The sequence below is a fragment of the Sciurus carolinensis genome, chromosome 2 (genome assembly GCF_902686445.1).
Source record: "Sciurus carolinensis chromosome 2, mSciCar1.2, whole genome shotgun sequence".
Lineage (NCBI taxonomy): Eukaryota > Metazoa > Chordata > Mammalia > Rodentia > Sciuridae > Sciurus > Sciurus carolinensis.
In genome coordinates this window covers 118,358,672-118,372,062 of record NC_062214.1, presented here as the reverse complement: position 1 = coordinate 118,372,062, position 13,391 = coordinate 118,358,672, and the positions used below count along the sequence as shown (strand labels likewise).

The 13,391-nt window shown below is 39.9% G+C and overlaps 1 protein-coding gene across 1 annotated transcript in view; it reads right to left on the bottom strand.

Moving 5' to 3' along the window:
- The window catches only part of Ryr3 (ryanodine receptor 3), a 369,815-nt gene that overhangs the window by 95,570 nt on the left and 260,854 nt on the right, over window positions 1-13,391 (bottom strand). The window contains exons 55-61 of the mRNA XM_047539293.1: window positions 12,820-12,966; window positions 12,546-12,608; window positions 11,379-11,454; window positions 11,128-11,251; window positions 8,584-8,699; window positions 7,926-7,993; window positions 6,920-7,041 (exon numbers count right to left, since the gene is read on the bottom strand). Coding sequence (XP_047395249.1) covers window positions 6,920-7,041; window positions 7,926-7,993; window positions 8,584-8,699; window positions 11,128-11,251; window positions 11,379-11,454; window positions 12,546-12,608; window positions 12,820-12,966 — 716 coding nt within the window. The remainder of the gene's footprint in view (window positions 1-6,919; window positions 7,042-7,925; window positions 7,994-8,583; window positions 8,700-11,127; window positions 11,252-11,378; window positions 11,455-12,545; window positions 12,609-12,819; window positions 12,967-13,391) is intronic.

Genomic DNA, 13,391 nt, shown 5'->3' with positions numbered 1-13,391 from the left:
ATCTCAGATAATGTGGACTTCAAACCAAAACTAGTCAGAAGGGATAAAGAAGGACATTACATGCTGCTTAAGGGAAGCATAAATCAGCAAGACATAACAATCATAAATATCTATGCCCCGAACATTGGCTCATCCACGTACGTCAAACAAATCCTTCTCAATTACAGAATTCAAATAGACCACAACACAATCATACTAGGCGATTTTAACACACCTCTCTCACCACTGGATAGATCGTCCAAACAAAAATTGAATAAAGAAACTATAGATCTCAACAACACAATCAGCAATTTAGACTTAACAGACATATATAGAATATACCATCCAACAAAGAACGAATACACTTTCTTCTCAACAGCACATGGATCCTTCTCTAAAATAGACCATATTTTATGCCACAAAGCTACTGTTAGCAAACACAAGAAGATAGAGATACTACCTTGTACTCTATCAGATCATAATGGATTGAAATTAGAAATAAATGACAGAATAAAAAAACAGAAACTTCTCCAATACTTGGAGACTAAATAATACACTATTATACGATGAATGGATAACAGAAGACATCAGGAGGGAAATAAAAAAATTCTTAGAAGTAAATGAGAACAAAGACACATCATATCAAAATCTCTGGGACACTATGAAAGCAGTACTTAGAGGAAGATTTATTTCATGGGGTGCATTCAAAAAAAGAAGTAGAAATCAACAAATAAACGACTTAACACTACAGCTCAAAGCGCTAGAAAAAGAAGAGCAGACCAATACCAAAAGTAGTAGAAGACAGGAAATAGTTAAAATCAGAGCCGAAATCAACGAAATCGAAACAAAAGAAACAATTGGAAAAATTAACAAAATAAATAGTTGGTTCTTTGAAAAAATAAATAAAATTGATAAACCCTTAGCCACACTAACAAAGAGAAAGAGGGAGAAAACTCAAATTACTAAAATTCGGAATGAACAAGGAAACATCACAACAGACACGAGTGAAATACAAAACATAATTAGAAACTATTTCGAAAATCTATACTCCAACAAAACAGAAAACCTTGAAGACATCAACAGATTTCTAGAGACATATGAATTACCTAAACTGAACGAGGAGGACATACACAACCTAAATAAACCAATTTCAAGCAATGAAATAGAAGAGGTCATCAAAAGCCTACCAACAAAGAAAAGTCCAGGACCAGATGGGTTCTCAGCCGAGTTCTACAAAACCTTTAAAGAAGAGCTCATTCCAATACTCCTCAAAGTATTCCATGAAATAGAAGAGGAGGGAACCCTCCCAAACTCGTTCTATGAAGCCAATATCACCCTGATACCTAAACCAGACAGAGACACATCGAGGAAGGAAAATTTCAGACCAATATCCTTAATGAACATCGATGCAAAAATTCTCAACAAAATTTTAGCAAATCGCATACAAATATATATTAAAAAAATAGTGCACCACGATCAAGTGGGTTTTATCCCAGGGATGCAAGGTTGGTTCAACATTCGGAAATCAATAAATGTCATTCACCATATCAACAGACTTAAAGTTAAGAATCACATGATTATTTCAATAGATGCAGAAAAAGCATTCGATAAAATACAGCATCCCTTCATGCTCAAAACACTAGAAAAAATTGGGGTAGTGGGAACATTCCTAAACATTATAAAGGCAATCTACGCTAAGCCCATGGCTAATATCATTCTAAATGGTGAAAAACTGAAAGCGTTCCCCCTAAAAACTGGAACAAGGCAGGGATGCCCTCTTTCACCACTTCTATTCAACATCGTCCTTGAGACTCTAGCCAGAGCAATCAGACAAACCAAAGAAATTAAAGGGATACGAATAGGAAAAGAAGAACTCAAACTATCCCTGTTTGCTGATGACATGATTATATATTTAGAGGAACCTGGAAATTCCACCAGAAAACTTTTAGAACTCATAAGTGAATTCAGTAAAGTAGCAGGTTACAAGATCAATGCTCATAAATCCAATGCATTTTTGTACATAAGTGATGAATCTTCAGAAAGAGAAATTAGGAAAACTACCCCATTCACAATAGCATCGAAAAAAATAAAATACTTGGGAATCAATCTCACAAAAGAGGTGAAAGACCTCTACAATGAGAACTACAGAACACTAAAGAAAGAAATTAAAGAAAACCTTAGAAGATGGAAAGATCTCCCATGTTCCTGGATAGGCAGAATTAATATCGTCAAAATGGCTATACTACCTAAAGTGCTATACAGATTCAATGCAATTCCAATTAAAATCCCAATGATGTACCTTGCAGAAATAGAGCAAGCAATTATGAAATTCATCTGGAAGAATAAAAAACCTAGAATAGCTAAAGCAATCCTCAGTAGCAAGAGCGAAGCAGGGGGTATTGCAATACCAGATCTTCAACTCTACTACAAAGCAATAGTAACAAAAACGGCATGGTATTGGTACCAAAATAGACAGGTAGATCAATGGTACAGAATAGAGGACATGGACACAAACCCAAATAAATACAATTTTCTCATACTAGACAAAGGTTCCAAAAATATGCAATGGAGAAAAGATAGCCTCTTCAACAAATGGTGCTGGGAAAACTGGAAAACCATATGCAATAGAATGAAATTAAACCCCTATCTCTCACCCTACACAAAACTCAACTCAAAATGGATCAAGGACCTTGGAATCAGACCAGAGACCCTGCATCTTATAGAAGAAAAAGTAGGTACAAATCTTCAACTTGTTGGCTTAGGATCAGACTTCCTTAACAGGACTCCCATAGCACAAGAAATAAAAGCAAGAATCAACAACTGGGATAGATTCAAACTAAAAAGCTTTCTCTCAGCAAAGGAAACTATCAGAAATGTGAAGAGAGAGCCTACAGAGTGGGAGAATATCTTTGCCAACCATACCTCAGATAGAGCGCTAATTTCCAGAATCTATAAAGAACTCAAAAAACTCTACACGAAGAATACAAATAATCCAATCAACAAATGGGCTAAGGAAATGAACAGACACTTCACAGAAGAAGATGTACAAGTAATCAACAGATATATGAAAAAATGTTCAACATCCCTAGTAATAAGGGAAATGCAAATCAAAACTACCCTAAGATTTCATCTCACCCCAATTAGAATGGCGATTATCAAGAACACAAGCAACAATAGGTGTTGGCGAGGATGTGGTGAAAAAGGAACACTCATACATTGCTGGTGGGGTTGAAAATTAGTGCAGCCACTCTGGAAAGCAGTGTGGAGATTCCTCAGAAAGCTTGGAATGGAAACACCATTTGACCCAGCTATCCCACTCCTTGGTCTATACCCAAAGGACTTAAAATCAGCATACTACAGAGATACAGCCACATCAATGTTCATTGCTGCTCAATTCACCATAGCCAGATTGTGGAACCAACCTAGATGCCCTTCAGTTGATGAATGGATAAAGAAACTGTGGCATATTTATACAATGGAATATTACTCCGCAATGAAGAATGATAAAATTATGGCATTTGTAGGCAAATGGTCGAAATTGGAGAATATCATGCTAAGTGAGATAAGCCAATCTCAAAAAACTAAAGGACGAATGATCTCGCTGATAAGCGGATGAGGACATATAATGGGGGTGGGAGGGGTTAGCATTAGGTTTAGGGTTAGGGTTAGAGTTAGGCTAAGGAGAGCGGTAAGAATGAAGGAAAGAAGGACTGTATAAAGGGAAAAGGGTGGGAGGGGTGGGGGGGAAGGGGAAAAAAAAGAAACATCATTACCCTATGTAAACGTAAAAAAATAAAAAAAAATAAAAAAAAAAAAATAAAAAAAGAAAAACAAAACAAAACAAAACAAAAAAAATCTAATACCCATAAATCAATTGCATTGCTATATATCATGATGAATCAACAGAAAGAGAAATTAAGAAACTATCCCATTCACCCTAGTCTCAAAGGAAATAAAATATTTGGGGATCAATCTGTGAAAGACCTCTACAATGAAAAGTACAGAACTCTAAAGAAAGAAATTGAAGAAGACCTTAGAAGATGGAAAGATCTCCCATGCTCTTAGATAGGCAGAATTAATATTGTCAAAATGGTCACACTACCAAAAGCACTATACAGATTTAATGCAATGCCTATTATGGTTCCAATACATTCTTCATAGAAATAGAAAAAGCAGTCATGAAATTCATTTGGAAAAACAAGAGACCCAGAATAGCCAAAGCAATCCTTAGCAAGAAAAGTGAAGCAGGAGGCATCACAACACCAGATCTTAAATTACACTATGGTGGTATAGTAACAAAAACAGCATGGTATTGGCACCAAAACAGACATGAAGACCAATGGTACAGAACAGAAGACACAGAAGCAAGTCCACATAAATACAGTTATCTGATAGTAGACAAAGGTGCCATAAATATACATTGGAGAAAAGATAGCTTCTTCAACAGATGGTGCTGGGGAAACTGGAAATCCATATGTAACAAAATGCAATTAGACTCCTTTCTCTTACCCTGCACAAAACTCAACTCTCAGTGGATCAAGGTCCTAGGCAATAGACCAGAGACCCTGTGCCTACTAGAAGAAAAAGTAGGCCCAAATTGCTATCATGTTGGCTTAGTAACCAAATTCCTCAATAAGACTCCTTAAGCACAAGAAGTAAAATAGAGAATTAATAAATGGGATTGTATTAGAGTAAAAAGCTTCTTCATAGCAAAGGAAACAATCAAGAACATGAAAAGAAAGCCTACAGAATGGGAGAAAATCTTTACCACCTGCACCTCAGAGCATTAATCTCCAGAATATATAAAGAACTCAAAAAACTTAACACAGAAAAAACCAAATAACCCAATCAATAAATGGGCTGAACTGAACAGACACTTTTCATAAGAAGAAACTGAATGGACCCTTCTTAAAAGAAGAAATACAAATGATCAACAAATATATGAAAAAAATTCAACATCACTAATAATTAGGGAAAGACAAATTAAAACTACACTGAGATTTCATCTAACTCCAGTCAGATTGGCAATTATCAAGAATATAAGCAACAATAAATGTGATCAAGGATGTGGGGAAAAAGGTGCACTCATACATTGCCTTGTGACTGCAAATTGGTGTAACCACTCTGGAAAGGAGTTTGGAGATTCCTCAGAAAATGGAACCACCATTTGACCCAGCTATCCCATTCCTCAGTTTATACCCAAAGGACTTAAAATCAGCATACTACAGTGACACAGTCACATCAATGTTTACAGTAGCTTAATTCACAATAGATAAGTTGTGCAACCAACCTAGGTACCCTTCAACTGTTGAATGGATAAAGAAATTGTGGTATAGACAGACAATGGAATATTATTCAGCCTAAAGAAGAATGAAATTATGGCATTTGCTGGTAAATGGATGGAACATGATACCAAGTGAAATAAGCCAATCCCCAAAAACCAAAGGCTGAATGTTCTTATAAGTGATGCTGACTCACAATAGGCAGAGGGGAAGGAGGAGTGGAGCTTTACCAGATTGGACATTGAGGAGTGGGGAAGTGAGGGAGGATGGGAATAGGAAAGACAGAATGAATCAGACATACCTTTCCTATGTTCATATATAAATACACGACCAGTGTAACTCCACATCATGTACAACCACAAGAATGGGAAGTTATACTCCATGTATGTGTGATATGTCAAAATACATTCTACTGTCATGTATAACTAAAAAGAATTAAAAAAAATAAAAAAGAAACATCAAACTCAGTGATTAGTCATGGGGAGTATTTAATAAATGTTAGCTAAGTTCTAAAGTTGCATATCCTCCTAAAGATGGTGAGATTTAGTGGCTGAGCTCTTATTAAGTACACCGGGCACTGTTCACTATCAAGGGATGCTAGGAAGAGAGTTCACAGACTATCAGTAGAGTCTTAACTCTTTGCTATTTAGAAGTCTAGCCCTTAAAATTGCCTTTCACTTATCAAACACATGGAGACTCTGAGGAGTGTTGGACCGTGTTTTCTAGCCTGATCATGAGCTTCCCCTCTGTTCTTATCTCTATTAAAGTACTCACATGTTATGCAGAGTAGAAAGAGTAGGGAGGCTGAGGCTTTGAAGAAAACATTTTTCTTCCTGTTAGAAATTTAAATTGTTATGTTGCTCTAGAAGTCAAATCTCAGACTGTCTGCATCAGGACTTGTAAGGTCCCATTTTTTTTTTTTTTTTTTGTAATCTTGTAAACTTGATAGGAATGGTATTGAAAGCAGTGTCCTCCTGTTTCTTCTCAACGTTGTATGTTTGCTTTTCTGAAGCTTCAGAATGATCTTCACCTTCTTCTGAATGTCAATTCAGGATGGAAGTTGACCTGAATATGGAAATCTGTCCCAAGTCCTTCTGATAACCTCAACAGTTCACTTAGTTGCTGAAATTATGCAGACAGGTGGGAATACACTCTCTTTCAAAATCAAGATGTTAACCAAACCTCTGGCTGTGCATATCAGGCTTCATTTCTCCAAAAGTCACCTGGTATCTTAAATAAATCGCATGGGCACCAAGACTGCTATAGTTTGGATAAGCACCCCCTAAAGGTCCATGTGTGAAAGGCTTTGTTTCCAGGGTGGCACTACTGGGAAGTGGTGGAATCTTTAGGAAATGAGGCCTAGAGGAGGCTGTTACATCAGTAGGGGCGTGCCCTTCAAGGGGATTGTGGAACTTTGGCTCCTCCTTCTTCCTCTTTTGCTTCTTCACCATGAGGTGAGCAGTTTGTTCAACCATAGGCTTTTGCCACTGCCACCCAGCACTTCCACCAGAGGCCCAAAGCATTGGATCCACCAATCTTACACTAAGAACTCCAGAACCGGGAGCTACACAGATCTTTCCTTATTCATTAATTATCTCTTTATAGTTATAGTAACTTGAAGGGGACTAGCACAATGACCTTCTCTATTTTGTACTCACCTGGCCACCATTTCTTTCTCTTTATGGGAGGCATACCCACTGCTGCTAAGGGGCTTCAGAGGAGAGGACAGGAAATAGAGGCGGTGATTCGTGAAGTACTGGTCAACCAGTGGAAGAAGAACCTAGAAAATCCACCACACATCAGATCTTAAGAATCTATCCAAAGTCCTTCTGTTAGTTTCCTTTAAAAAGGTCATTTTCAGTGAGCAAGCTTCTCAACACCGGTCCTGAAATTTCCAGCAAAGTCTATTTTTTGGATCCCAATTTCCATCACATTTTCCTCTTCTGTGTCCCAAACCAGAGGCCTTGGGGATACATGAAAGGAGAGGGCCACTGACTAAGAGCCAAATAAATGTGCATGAGGCCCTGAGTCAGCATTTGCAGGAAGGCCTATGGGACCCTGCTCCCAGATGTGGCTTCTTGGGCTCAGTATCAACAGGTACACTTGAGGCATGGCTTACCCCTTCTGGCCTCAAGTTGTCTGTCTCTGCTTCTCAGTGTAAAGCTACTTTGTGCCTTTAGCCCTTTGAGCATGGGTATATGGAAGAAAATGCTCTCTGGTACTTCAATAGAACCCCCCCCCCCATATTTTAGCTAGGCAGGCCACCTAGCTAGAAGAATGCATACTCAGTCTCCCTTGCAGCAAGATGAAACTGAAATGACTAAGTTCCAGCCATAGGATAGAATTTTAGAAATGCAGCAGCCTGCCCTACCCTCCACTCTTCCCCTTTCCTGCAGATGTGGTGCAGGTTTGGACCATGTGGACATGAAACACAACTCGGGACAGTGGAGAAACAAAAAGATCCTGATCTCTGGGTAATGGTGTGGAGCCAAGCTGGCTACCCTATCCTCAGACCTCCACCCACCTCAGCCTTTTTGTGCAACAGAGAAATCCACATCTGTCTCACTGCAACCACTGGCATTTTGATGGATCACTTTAACTCACACCATAAATAGCAGAGATCCCAAGAAGAGGTAATTTGGTTAAATATAGTGAATCACTTACTTTGGCAAAGAACTTGATCTCCTGGTCATGGGGAGACTTTTCAGTTTTCCCGCTGCTGACAATGGCTTCTAAAATGATACAGGTAACACAAGGTTGGTTGGCCAGATCAAAACAGAGGATCACAACATTTTGGAGACAACAGCTTTTCTAAAGGCCATAAATATGTCTATTTGATTTCACGAAATACATTTTACAGAGTACTTTACAACTGTGCTGGCTGGTTGTTGCTTGTGTTGGTTCTCTTGGCCATTTCACTACACTTCTATCAGTGAGGGAGCAGCTTCAGAGAGGCTGAGCCACATATCCATGGCCACAAAGCACAACAGGAGAGTGAATAGGATGAGTTGTATGCTTTGTTATTTCCACAATCCCAGAGTGCTGGGGACTCGAACTCGGGTTTCCAGCATGAGTCAGGCACTCTAGGAGATGGGCTATATGGCCTTCGCTGGATGAGTTGTATGAAACAGTGACAGAAGGGTCACTCAAATCCAGGAGGAAAGCCACGGACCAAATTGATACTTTTTTTTAAGTGAGGAAAACAAGTCTCAGCCACTGCCCCCCGTCCCCCCACAATCATACTTCTAAATGAATCATGAATAGCTCCCTCCTTGACAAAGGAAGATCAAATTTTTGTGTTGTATTTCACAGTGACACTTACCTAAGTGGGCAATAAACTCTTGAGCAGAATCAACATACTTCAGGATCTTCTTCAGAAACTTGTAGGCAAACCTCTTTTCCATGGAGGAGGCATCCAGTTCCAAATCCTTCATACCTCTAGGGTGGAAATACGTGAACCCCAGGAAGTAACGGATAGCCACGTGACTCTGAGGCATCAGCCATCCTCCCCATGCTGAATGTAATTTCCAGTGTTAATGGTCATTCTGGCTTAGTGACTTGGTTTGCCATCTGACCAACTTCCCCTTGTGCTGGGAATCTGACTGTGAGTACACACTACATGTACTACAATATTTTCCTTCTTTTAAAAAAAATTCCAAAAAAATTCAAAGAAAAAGAGCAATTTATTTTGACTTTTTAACACATCAAACTGCAAAACCATAAAATTTTTAAATGAAACTGTTAGTACAATGATTTCTGAACAAATTTTTCAGAGTGATCTTTATCCATTCATGTAACAAATATTGAGCTGGGGGTACTTTAGGGAAGAAAGCAAAAATCCTGCTTTTGTGGAACTTACTTAGGTGCTGGCTGTGAAAGGACATAAACAAGTATAAATTATGTGGAATAACAAATGTGAATAAGTTATGTGAACAAAAGGAAAAAGAAAAGTAGGATGAAAGGGCCCAGGGGTGAGGGTGAGGGTTTGCAAACGGTGGAGTTAAACAGGGGAGTAAGGGCAGCTTTACTGAGAAGCTGATACCAGAATAAAGGCTTAAGGAGGTGAGGCATATGCACATCTGGAGAAAAAGCTTTCTAGACATAGGGAATAGGTGGTGCTAAGGTCCTGAGGCAGGAGCATGCATGCTGGGTTGAAGGCATATGGTGGAGAGGCCAGTGTGTGTAGAATAGAAGTGAGCAGACGGTCAGAGAGAGGTGAAGTGGACAGTAGAGCAAATCATTTAGGGCCTTGCAGGTCATCCTTAGACTTTGCTTCTGCACGGAGTGAAATGGGAAGCTATTGGGAGTTCTGAATAGAGCAGTGACATGAGATGATTGACATTATGGCAGACTTGTTCTGACTGCTATGTTTAAAATTGACCATGGGCATGGGAACCCCAGTAGGGAGCTATCGCCTTAAGGATGCTGATAGCATGAAGCGGGTAAGCAGCAGCTGGAGTTTGGGTATAATTAAAAGGTAGAACCATCAGGATTTCCTGAAGGATTGAATGTGGTTTGGGGAAAAGAATAGAGGCAAGGTTTTTGGTCTGAGCAAGTGAAGAATGGTTTGTCATCAAGCGATGGTGAGGCTGAAGACAGGAGGCTGAGGCTGGGTCAGGGGAGCCTGGGAATTCTTGTTGTCTTGATCGTCATACATCCCAGTGCCTCCCACAGGGTCTGACATGTGTACATAATTATTTAGGATACCTTTGCTGAATTCAGTCATCTTTCTCCTTGATTCTCCTATTTGCTTAACTTCTTTTTTAGTTACATTAAAGGAGGACTTTTCATTTCTGTGGGCAAATTCTTTCTCAGCAAATCACGCTATGCATCTTGGTGTTAATAATGGGACTAAAATGAGATGGGAGTCTTTCTCCAATACTCTCCAGGAGGCAGTCTCTTGCTGTCTGACCTTTGCTGCTCCACGATATGGAAAATGAGTTCTAGGATTTTTTCATATGTGATACAATAGAAATATTTGTACAGATTTTCATTGTTTGACATTCGGTTTCAAAAATTCTGTAGGAAATTAAAAAAAGAAATAACTTGCTCAGCAAACATGTCTTCTGGGAGGAATGGCTATCTCAGAGGAGTACTCCAGCTTGCTTTCCACTCTTCAGGGACTCAGCAAGCATTGTACTAAAGAGCACAGCACACCACCGATGTGTGTACAGTGAGAAAACAGGTTCTACCTTCAAGTCGTAAGCAGCCAAGACCATTCTCATGTAAACCGCTCATCCAGATGATTTTGATTTACAAATGATGAATATAAAGTTAGAGGGAATCAGGAGGCACTCAGTCTCCCCAGTGAAGGTGTACCTTCATGACAATCAGTTACTCTTGTTCAAAGACTCTCTCGAATATATTTGCTATTGTGATATAATTTAATAAAATATCACATAGAAGATATTGATTAAAGAGGACTGTTGATTCTATGAAAATGAACTTACATATTTTGCAAAGATCTCAACTTTTTCATATACATAATTTTTGAATTAGGTAGAATTGAGACAGCTGTGAAGGGAAGGACATTTCAAAAATATCTGGCATACTGCACTCTATTGTTTTGAATGTGCCTTGAATTCACTTAACTCTCTAAACAAGCCCAAATTTGAAAGCTGTGAACATGTGGTATGGCTGTGGTTTATAACTCTGATTATTAGAACATTATACAAATGTCCTTGGCCTATAGCACAATATTTGCGAATGCATGCATACATTCATTATAACTCTTTTCAAAACAGTCAACTGCTCTACTTATTCTGATGTGTTGTGTAGGCAGGTGATTAAACACCTGAGGAGAGGAGACCACCTCTGCCATCACTCCCACCCCCATCCCACTAATATCACCTGAGAGGAGACTTACCTAGAAACTATAATACCATTCACTTGGAGGAATTTAAACAGGTCTTGTGCCTTCTCTCGGTCCCTGTACTTTTCCTTGGCAGTCAAAGTATCATATGGTACCAAAAGAGGGTGACTACCGCCACCTGGAGTCACAAGGCAAGAGATGACCACACATTTGTCTTTTCCTTTGCACTTCTGGGAGAACATGCTTACCCCCGCCCGCCCACCACCAGACCGTCTTCTTCAAGGGTTGCTGGGAACTCAACTCACCTTTGCTTTCCAGCTCCAGCTTCTTCTTCTTGGCCCAGATATTGTGATAGTTTTCAGCTACCACTTCCACCATTCCCTGTGTCCCAGCAAGGGCATGTCCATCAAAGAGAAAGCAAGCGAGAAAAGCAGCTTCATTTCTGCCAGTTTATTTCTGGCAGCCTTGAGATGGGAGCACCCCTAAGATTAGAGCACCCCCAAAAGCTAACAGTGCACTGCTGAAGAGCTCCCACCATTAGTCAGTCTGTGCTTATGCACCTCATTAGTTTTATGTCTTCCCGTACACAGAGAAAACAAGTTCTAATTCTGTCCCTCCCTGGCAACTTATTATCCTGGCATTCATGAGCATTTTTAATGCATTAATGAGAAAGACACATTTCTAGTTGAAACCGCATGCTGGTAGCTTTTCAATTATCACAGGAGCCCAGTGTCATATTTCTGATCTGAGAGGGGGTATTGGAAGTGGGGTTCAAGCAAAAGTTTAGATCCCTGAAAATCTTTAGCTTAGCAAACTAAAAATAATCACATCATGGTAGAAATTGCTACAAATTAGATTTCTCAAATGAAATTACTCTTTCTAGGTCACTCATAGCAGTGATCCAGAGTGAAAGATGTACTTTGGAAAGAAGTCTTCTCTAAGGTCAGAGAGATTGGTCTAATAGCCTGGCTGCCAATCTCTGCTGGGGGTTGGGGTAGGGCTATGGGAGCAAGCACCTCAGGGCTTTTGGTTTCATCTTGATTTTTTATTTCTGGGTCCTGCAACAACTGCTTGTCTGTACTATTATGGGGAAATTGAACATATCTGCTGTGGGATATGAAGGATACTCTTATGGTTTTGGGTGACTTATAAGGACCAGGCAAGCACCTCTACCCAAGGGTCAAGTTTTGCAGATTTTCTCCTAACTGTTTTGTTTATTTTTGGGTTTTGATACAGTAATTTGCTGGTTTTTCTTCCTTTTATAGAGTCCGCACCCGTTATGATGTTCTTGGAAGAAACACACAGCCTCCCTTTCTTGAATGATTGGTTAATTCTGTTGAGACTCTCCCCACAGATTCTGCACAATGTGGCCCTCTTCTGGGCATTCTTACCCCTTGTCCTCTATTTTTCTGCTTTAAACCCCATGGGGTTTGGAAAGCGCATTATGTTGTTCTGCAAGAGTCAGCACTGACCTGGAGTTCTCTGGAAAGCACAACGTTTGAGAGGTCGAGAGGAGCAGGGCTATAGCTGTTGCCCTAGGAAAACAGAGAAAGTCACTGGGTTTGCCACTATTTTCCTTATTCCTATCAGCACCCCCTGACAAGCACTCCAGCTGTCAAGGATGTGTCTTCCCAGCCCCCACTGTTAATCTGAGGTGGTCCTACCATGATGGCCCAGGGAGAGCTTGCCCAGATTCTCTGTGGGTCCTATTGGCCCAACATTGGCTTCTGGGAATGCTTGTCATACCTGGCTGGTCTGGGACACACTTCGAAGTTTCTCATTTTCCCGTTGTTGAACCAAAGCTTCCCCTTCTTTGGTCCTCTCCACAGTCCAGCCCACAGCCAGCATGGTTTTCAGGGACTCTCTGGCTGGCCAGCGATAAATTTCCTTCTCCTGGAAGAAATTTGCACAGAAGAGCTTTGCAGAATACACCATGGCATTCTGGCTGGCCCATCACCCTGTGGAAATTGGATCTCACATTAGACAGGTTAGCTCTAGCCTTGCTTCACAAGGTCCAAATGCCATTTGCACATTTCACTTGTGATACAGAATCAGTCTTTCTGATGTTTATGAGTATAAGACCCTGGGGGCACAGTGTTTTGCACTGGGAGGAAATGTACCAACAATATTGATGACAGTGTTCACATTTTGTAGATAAAGAACAGGAGAGTGACACCCTGTGTTTTAGTAACTGTTTAAGATGGGATATTGTCAAAATGCATCTGTGTAAAACTCTCTTTTGAACTTGAGAAATAAAATTTCTTAGATATAATTATTATTATTATTATTTTGGTACCAGGGATTGAACTCAGGAGTGC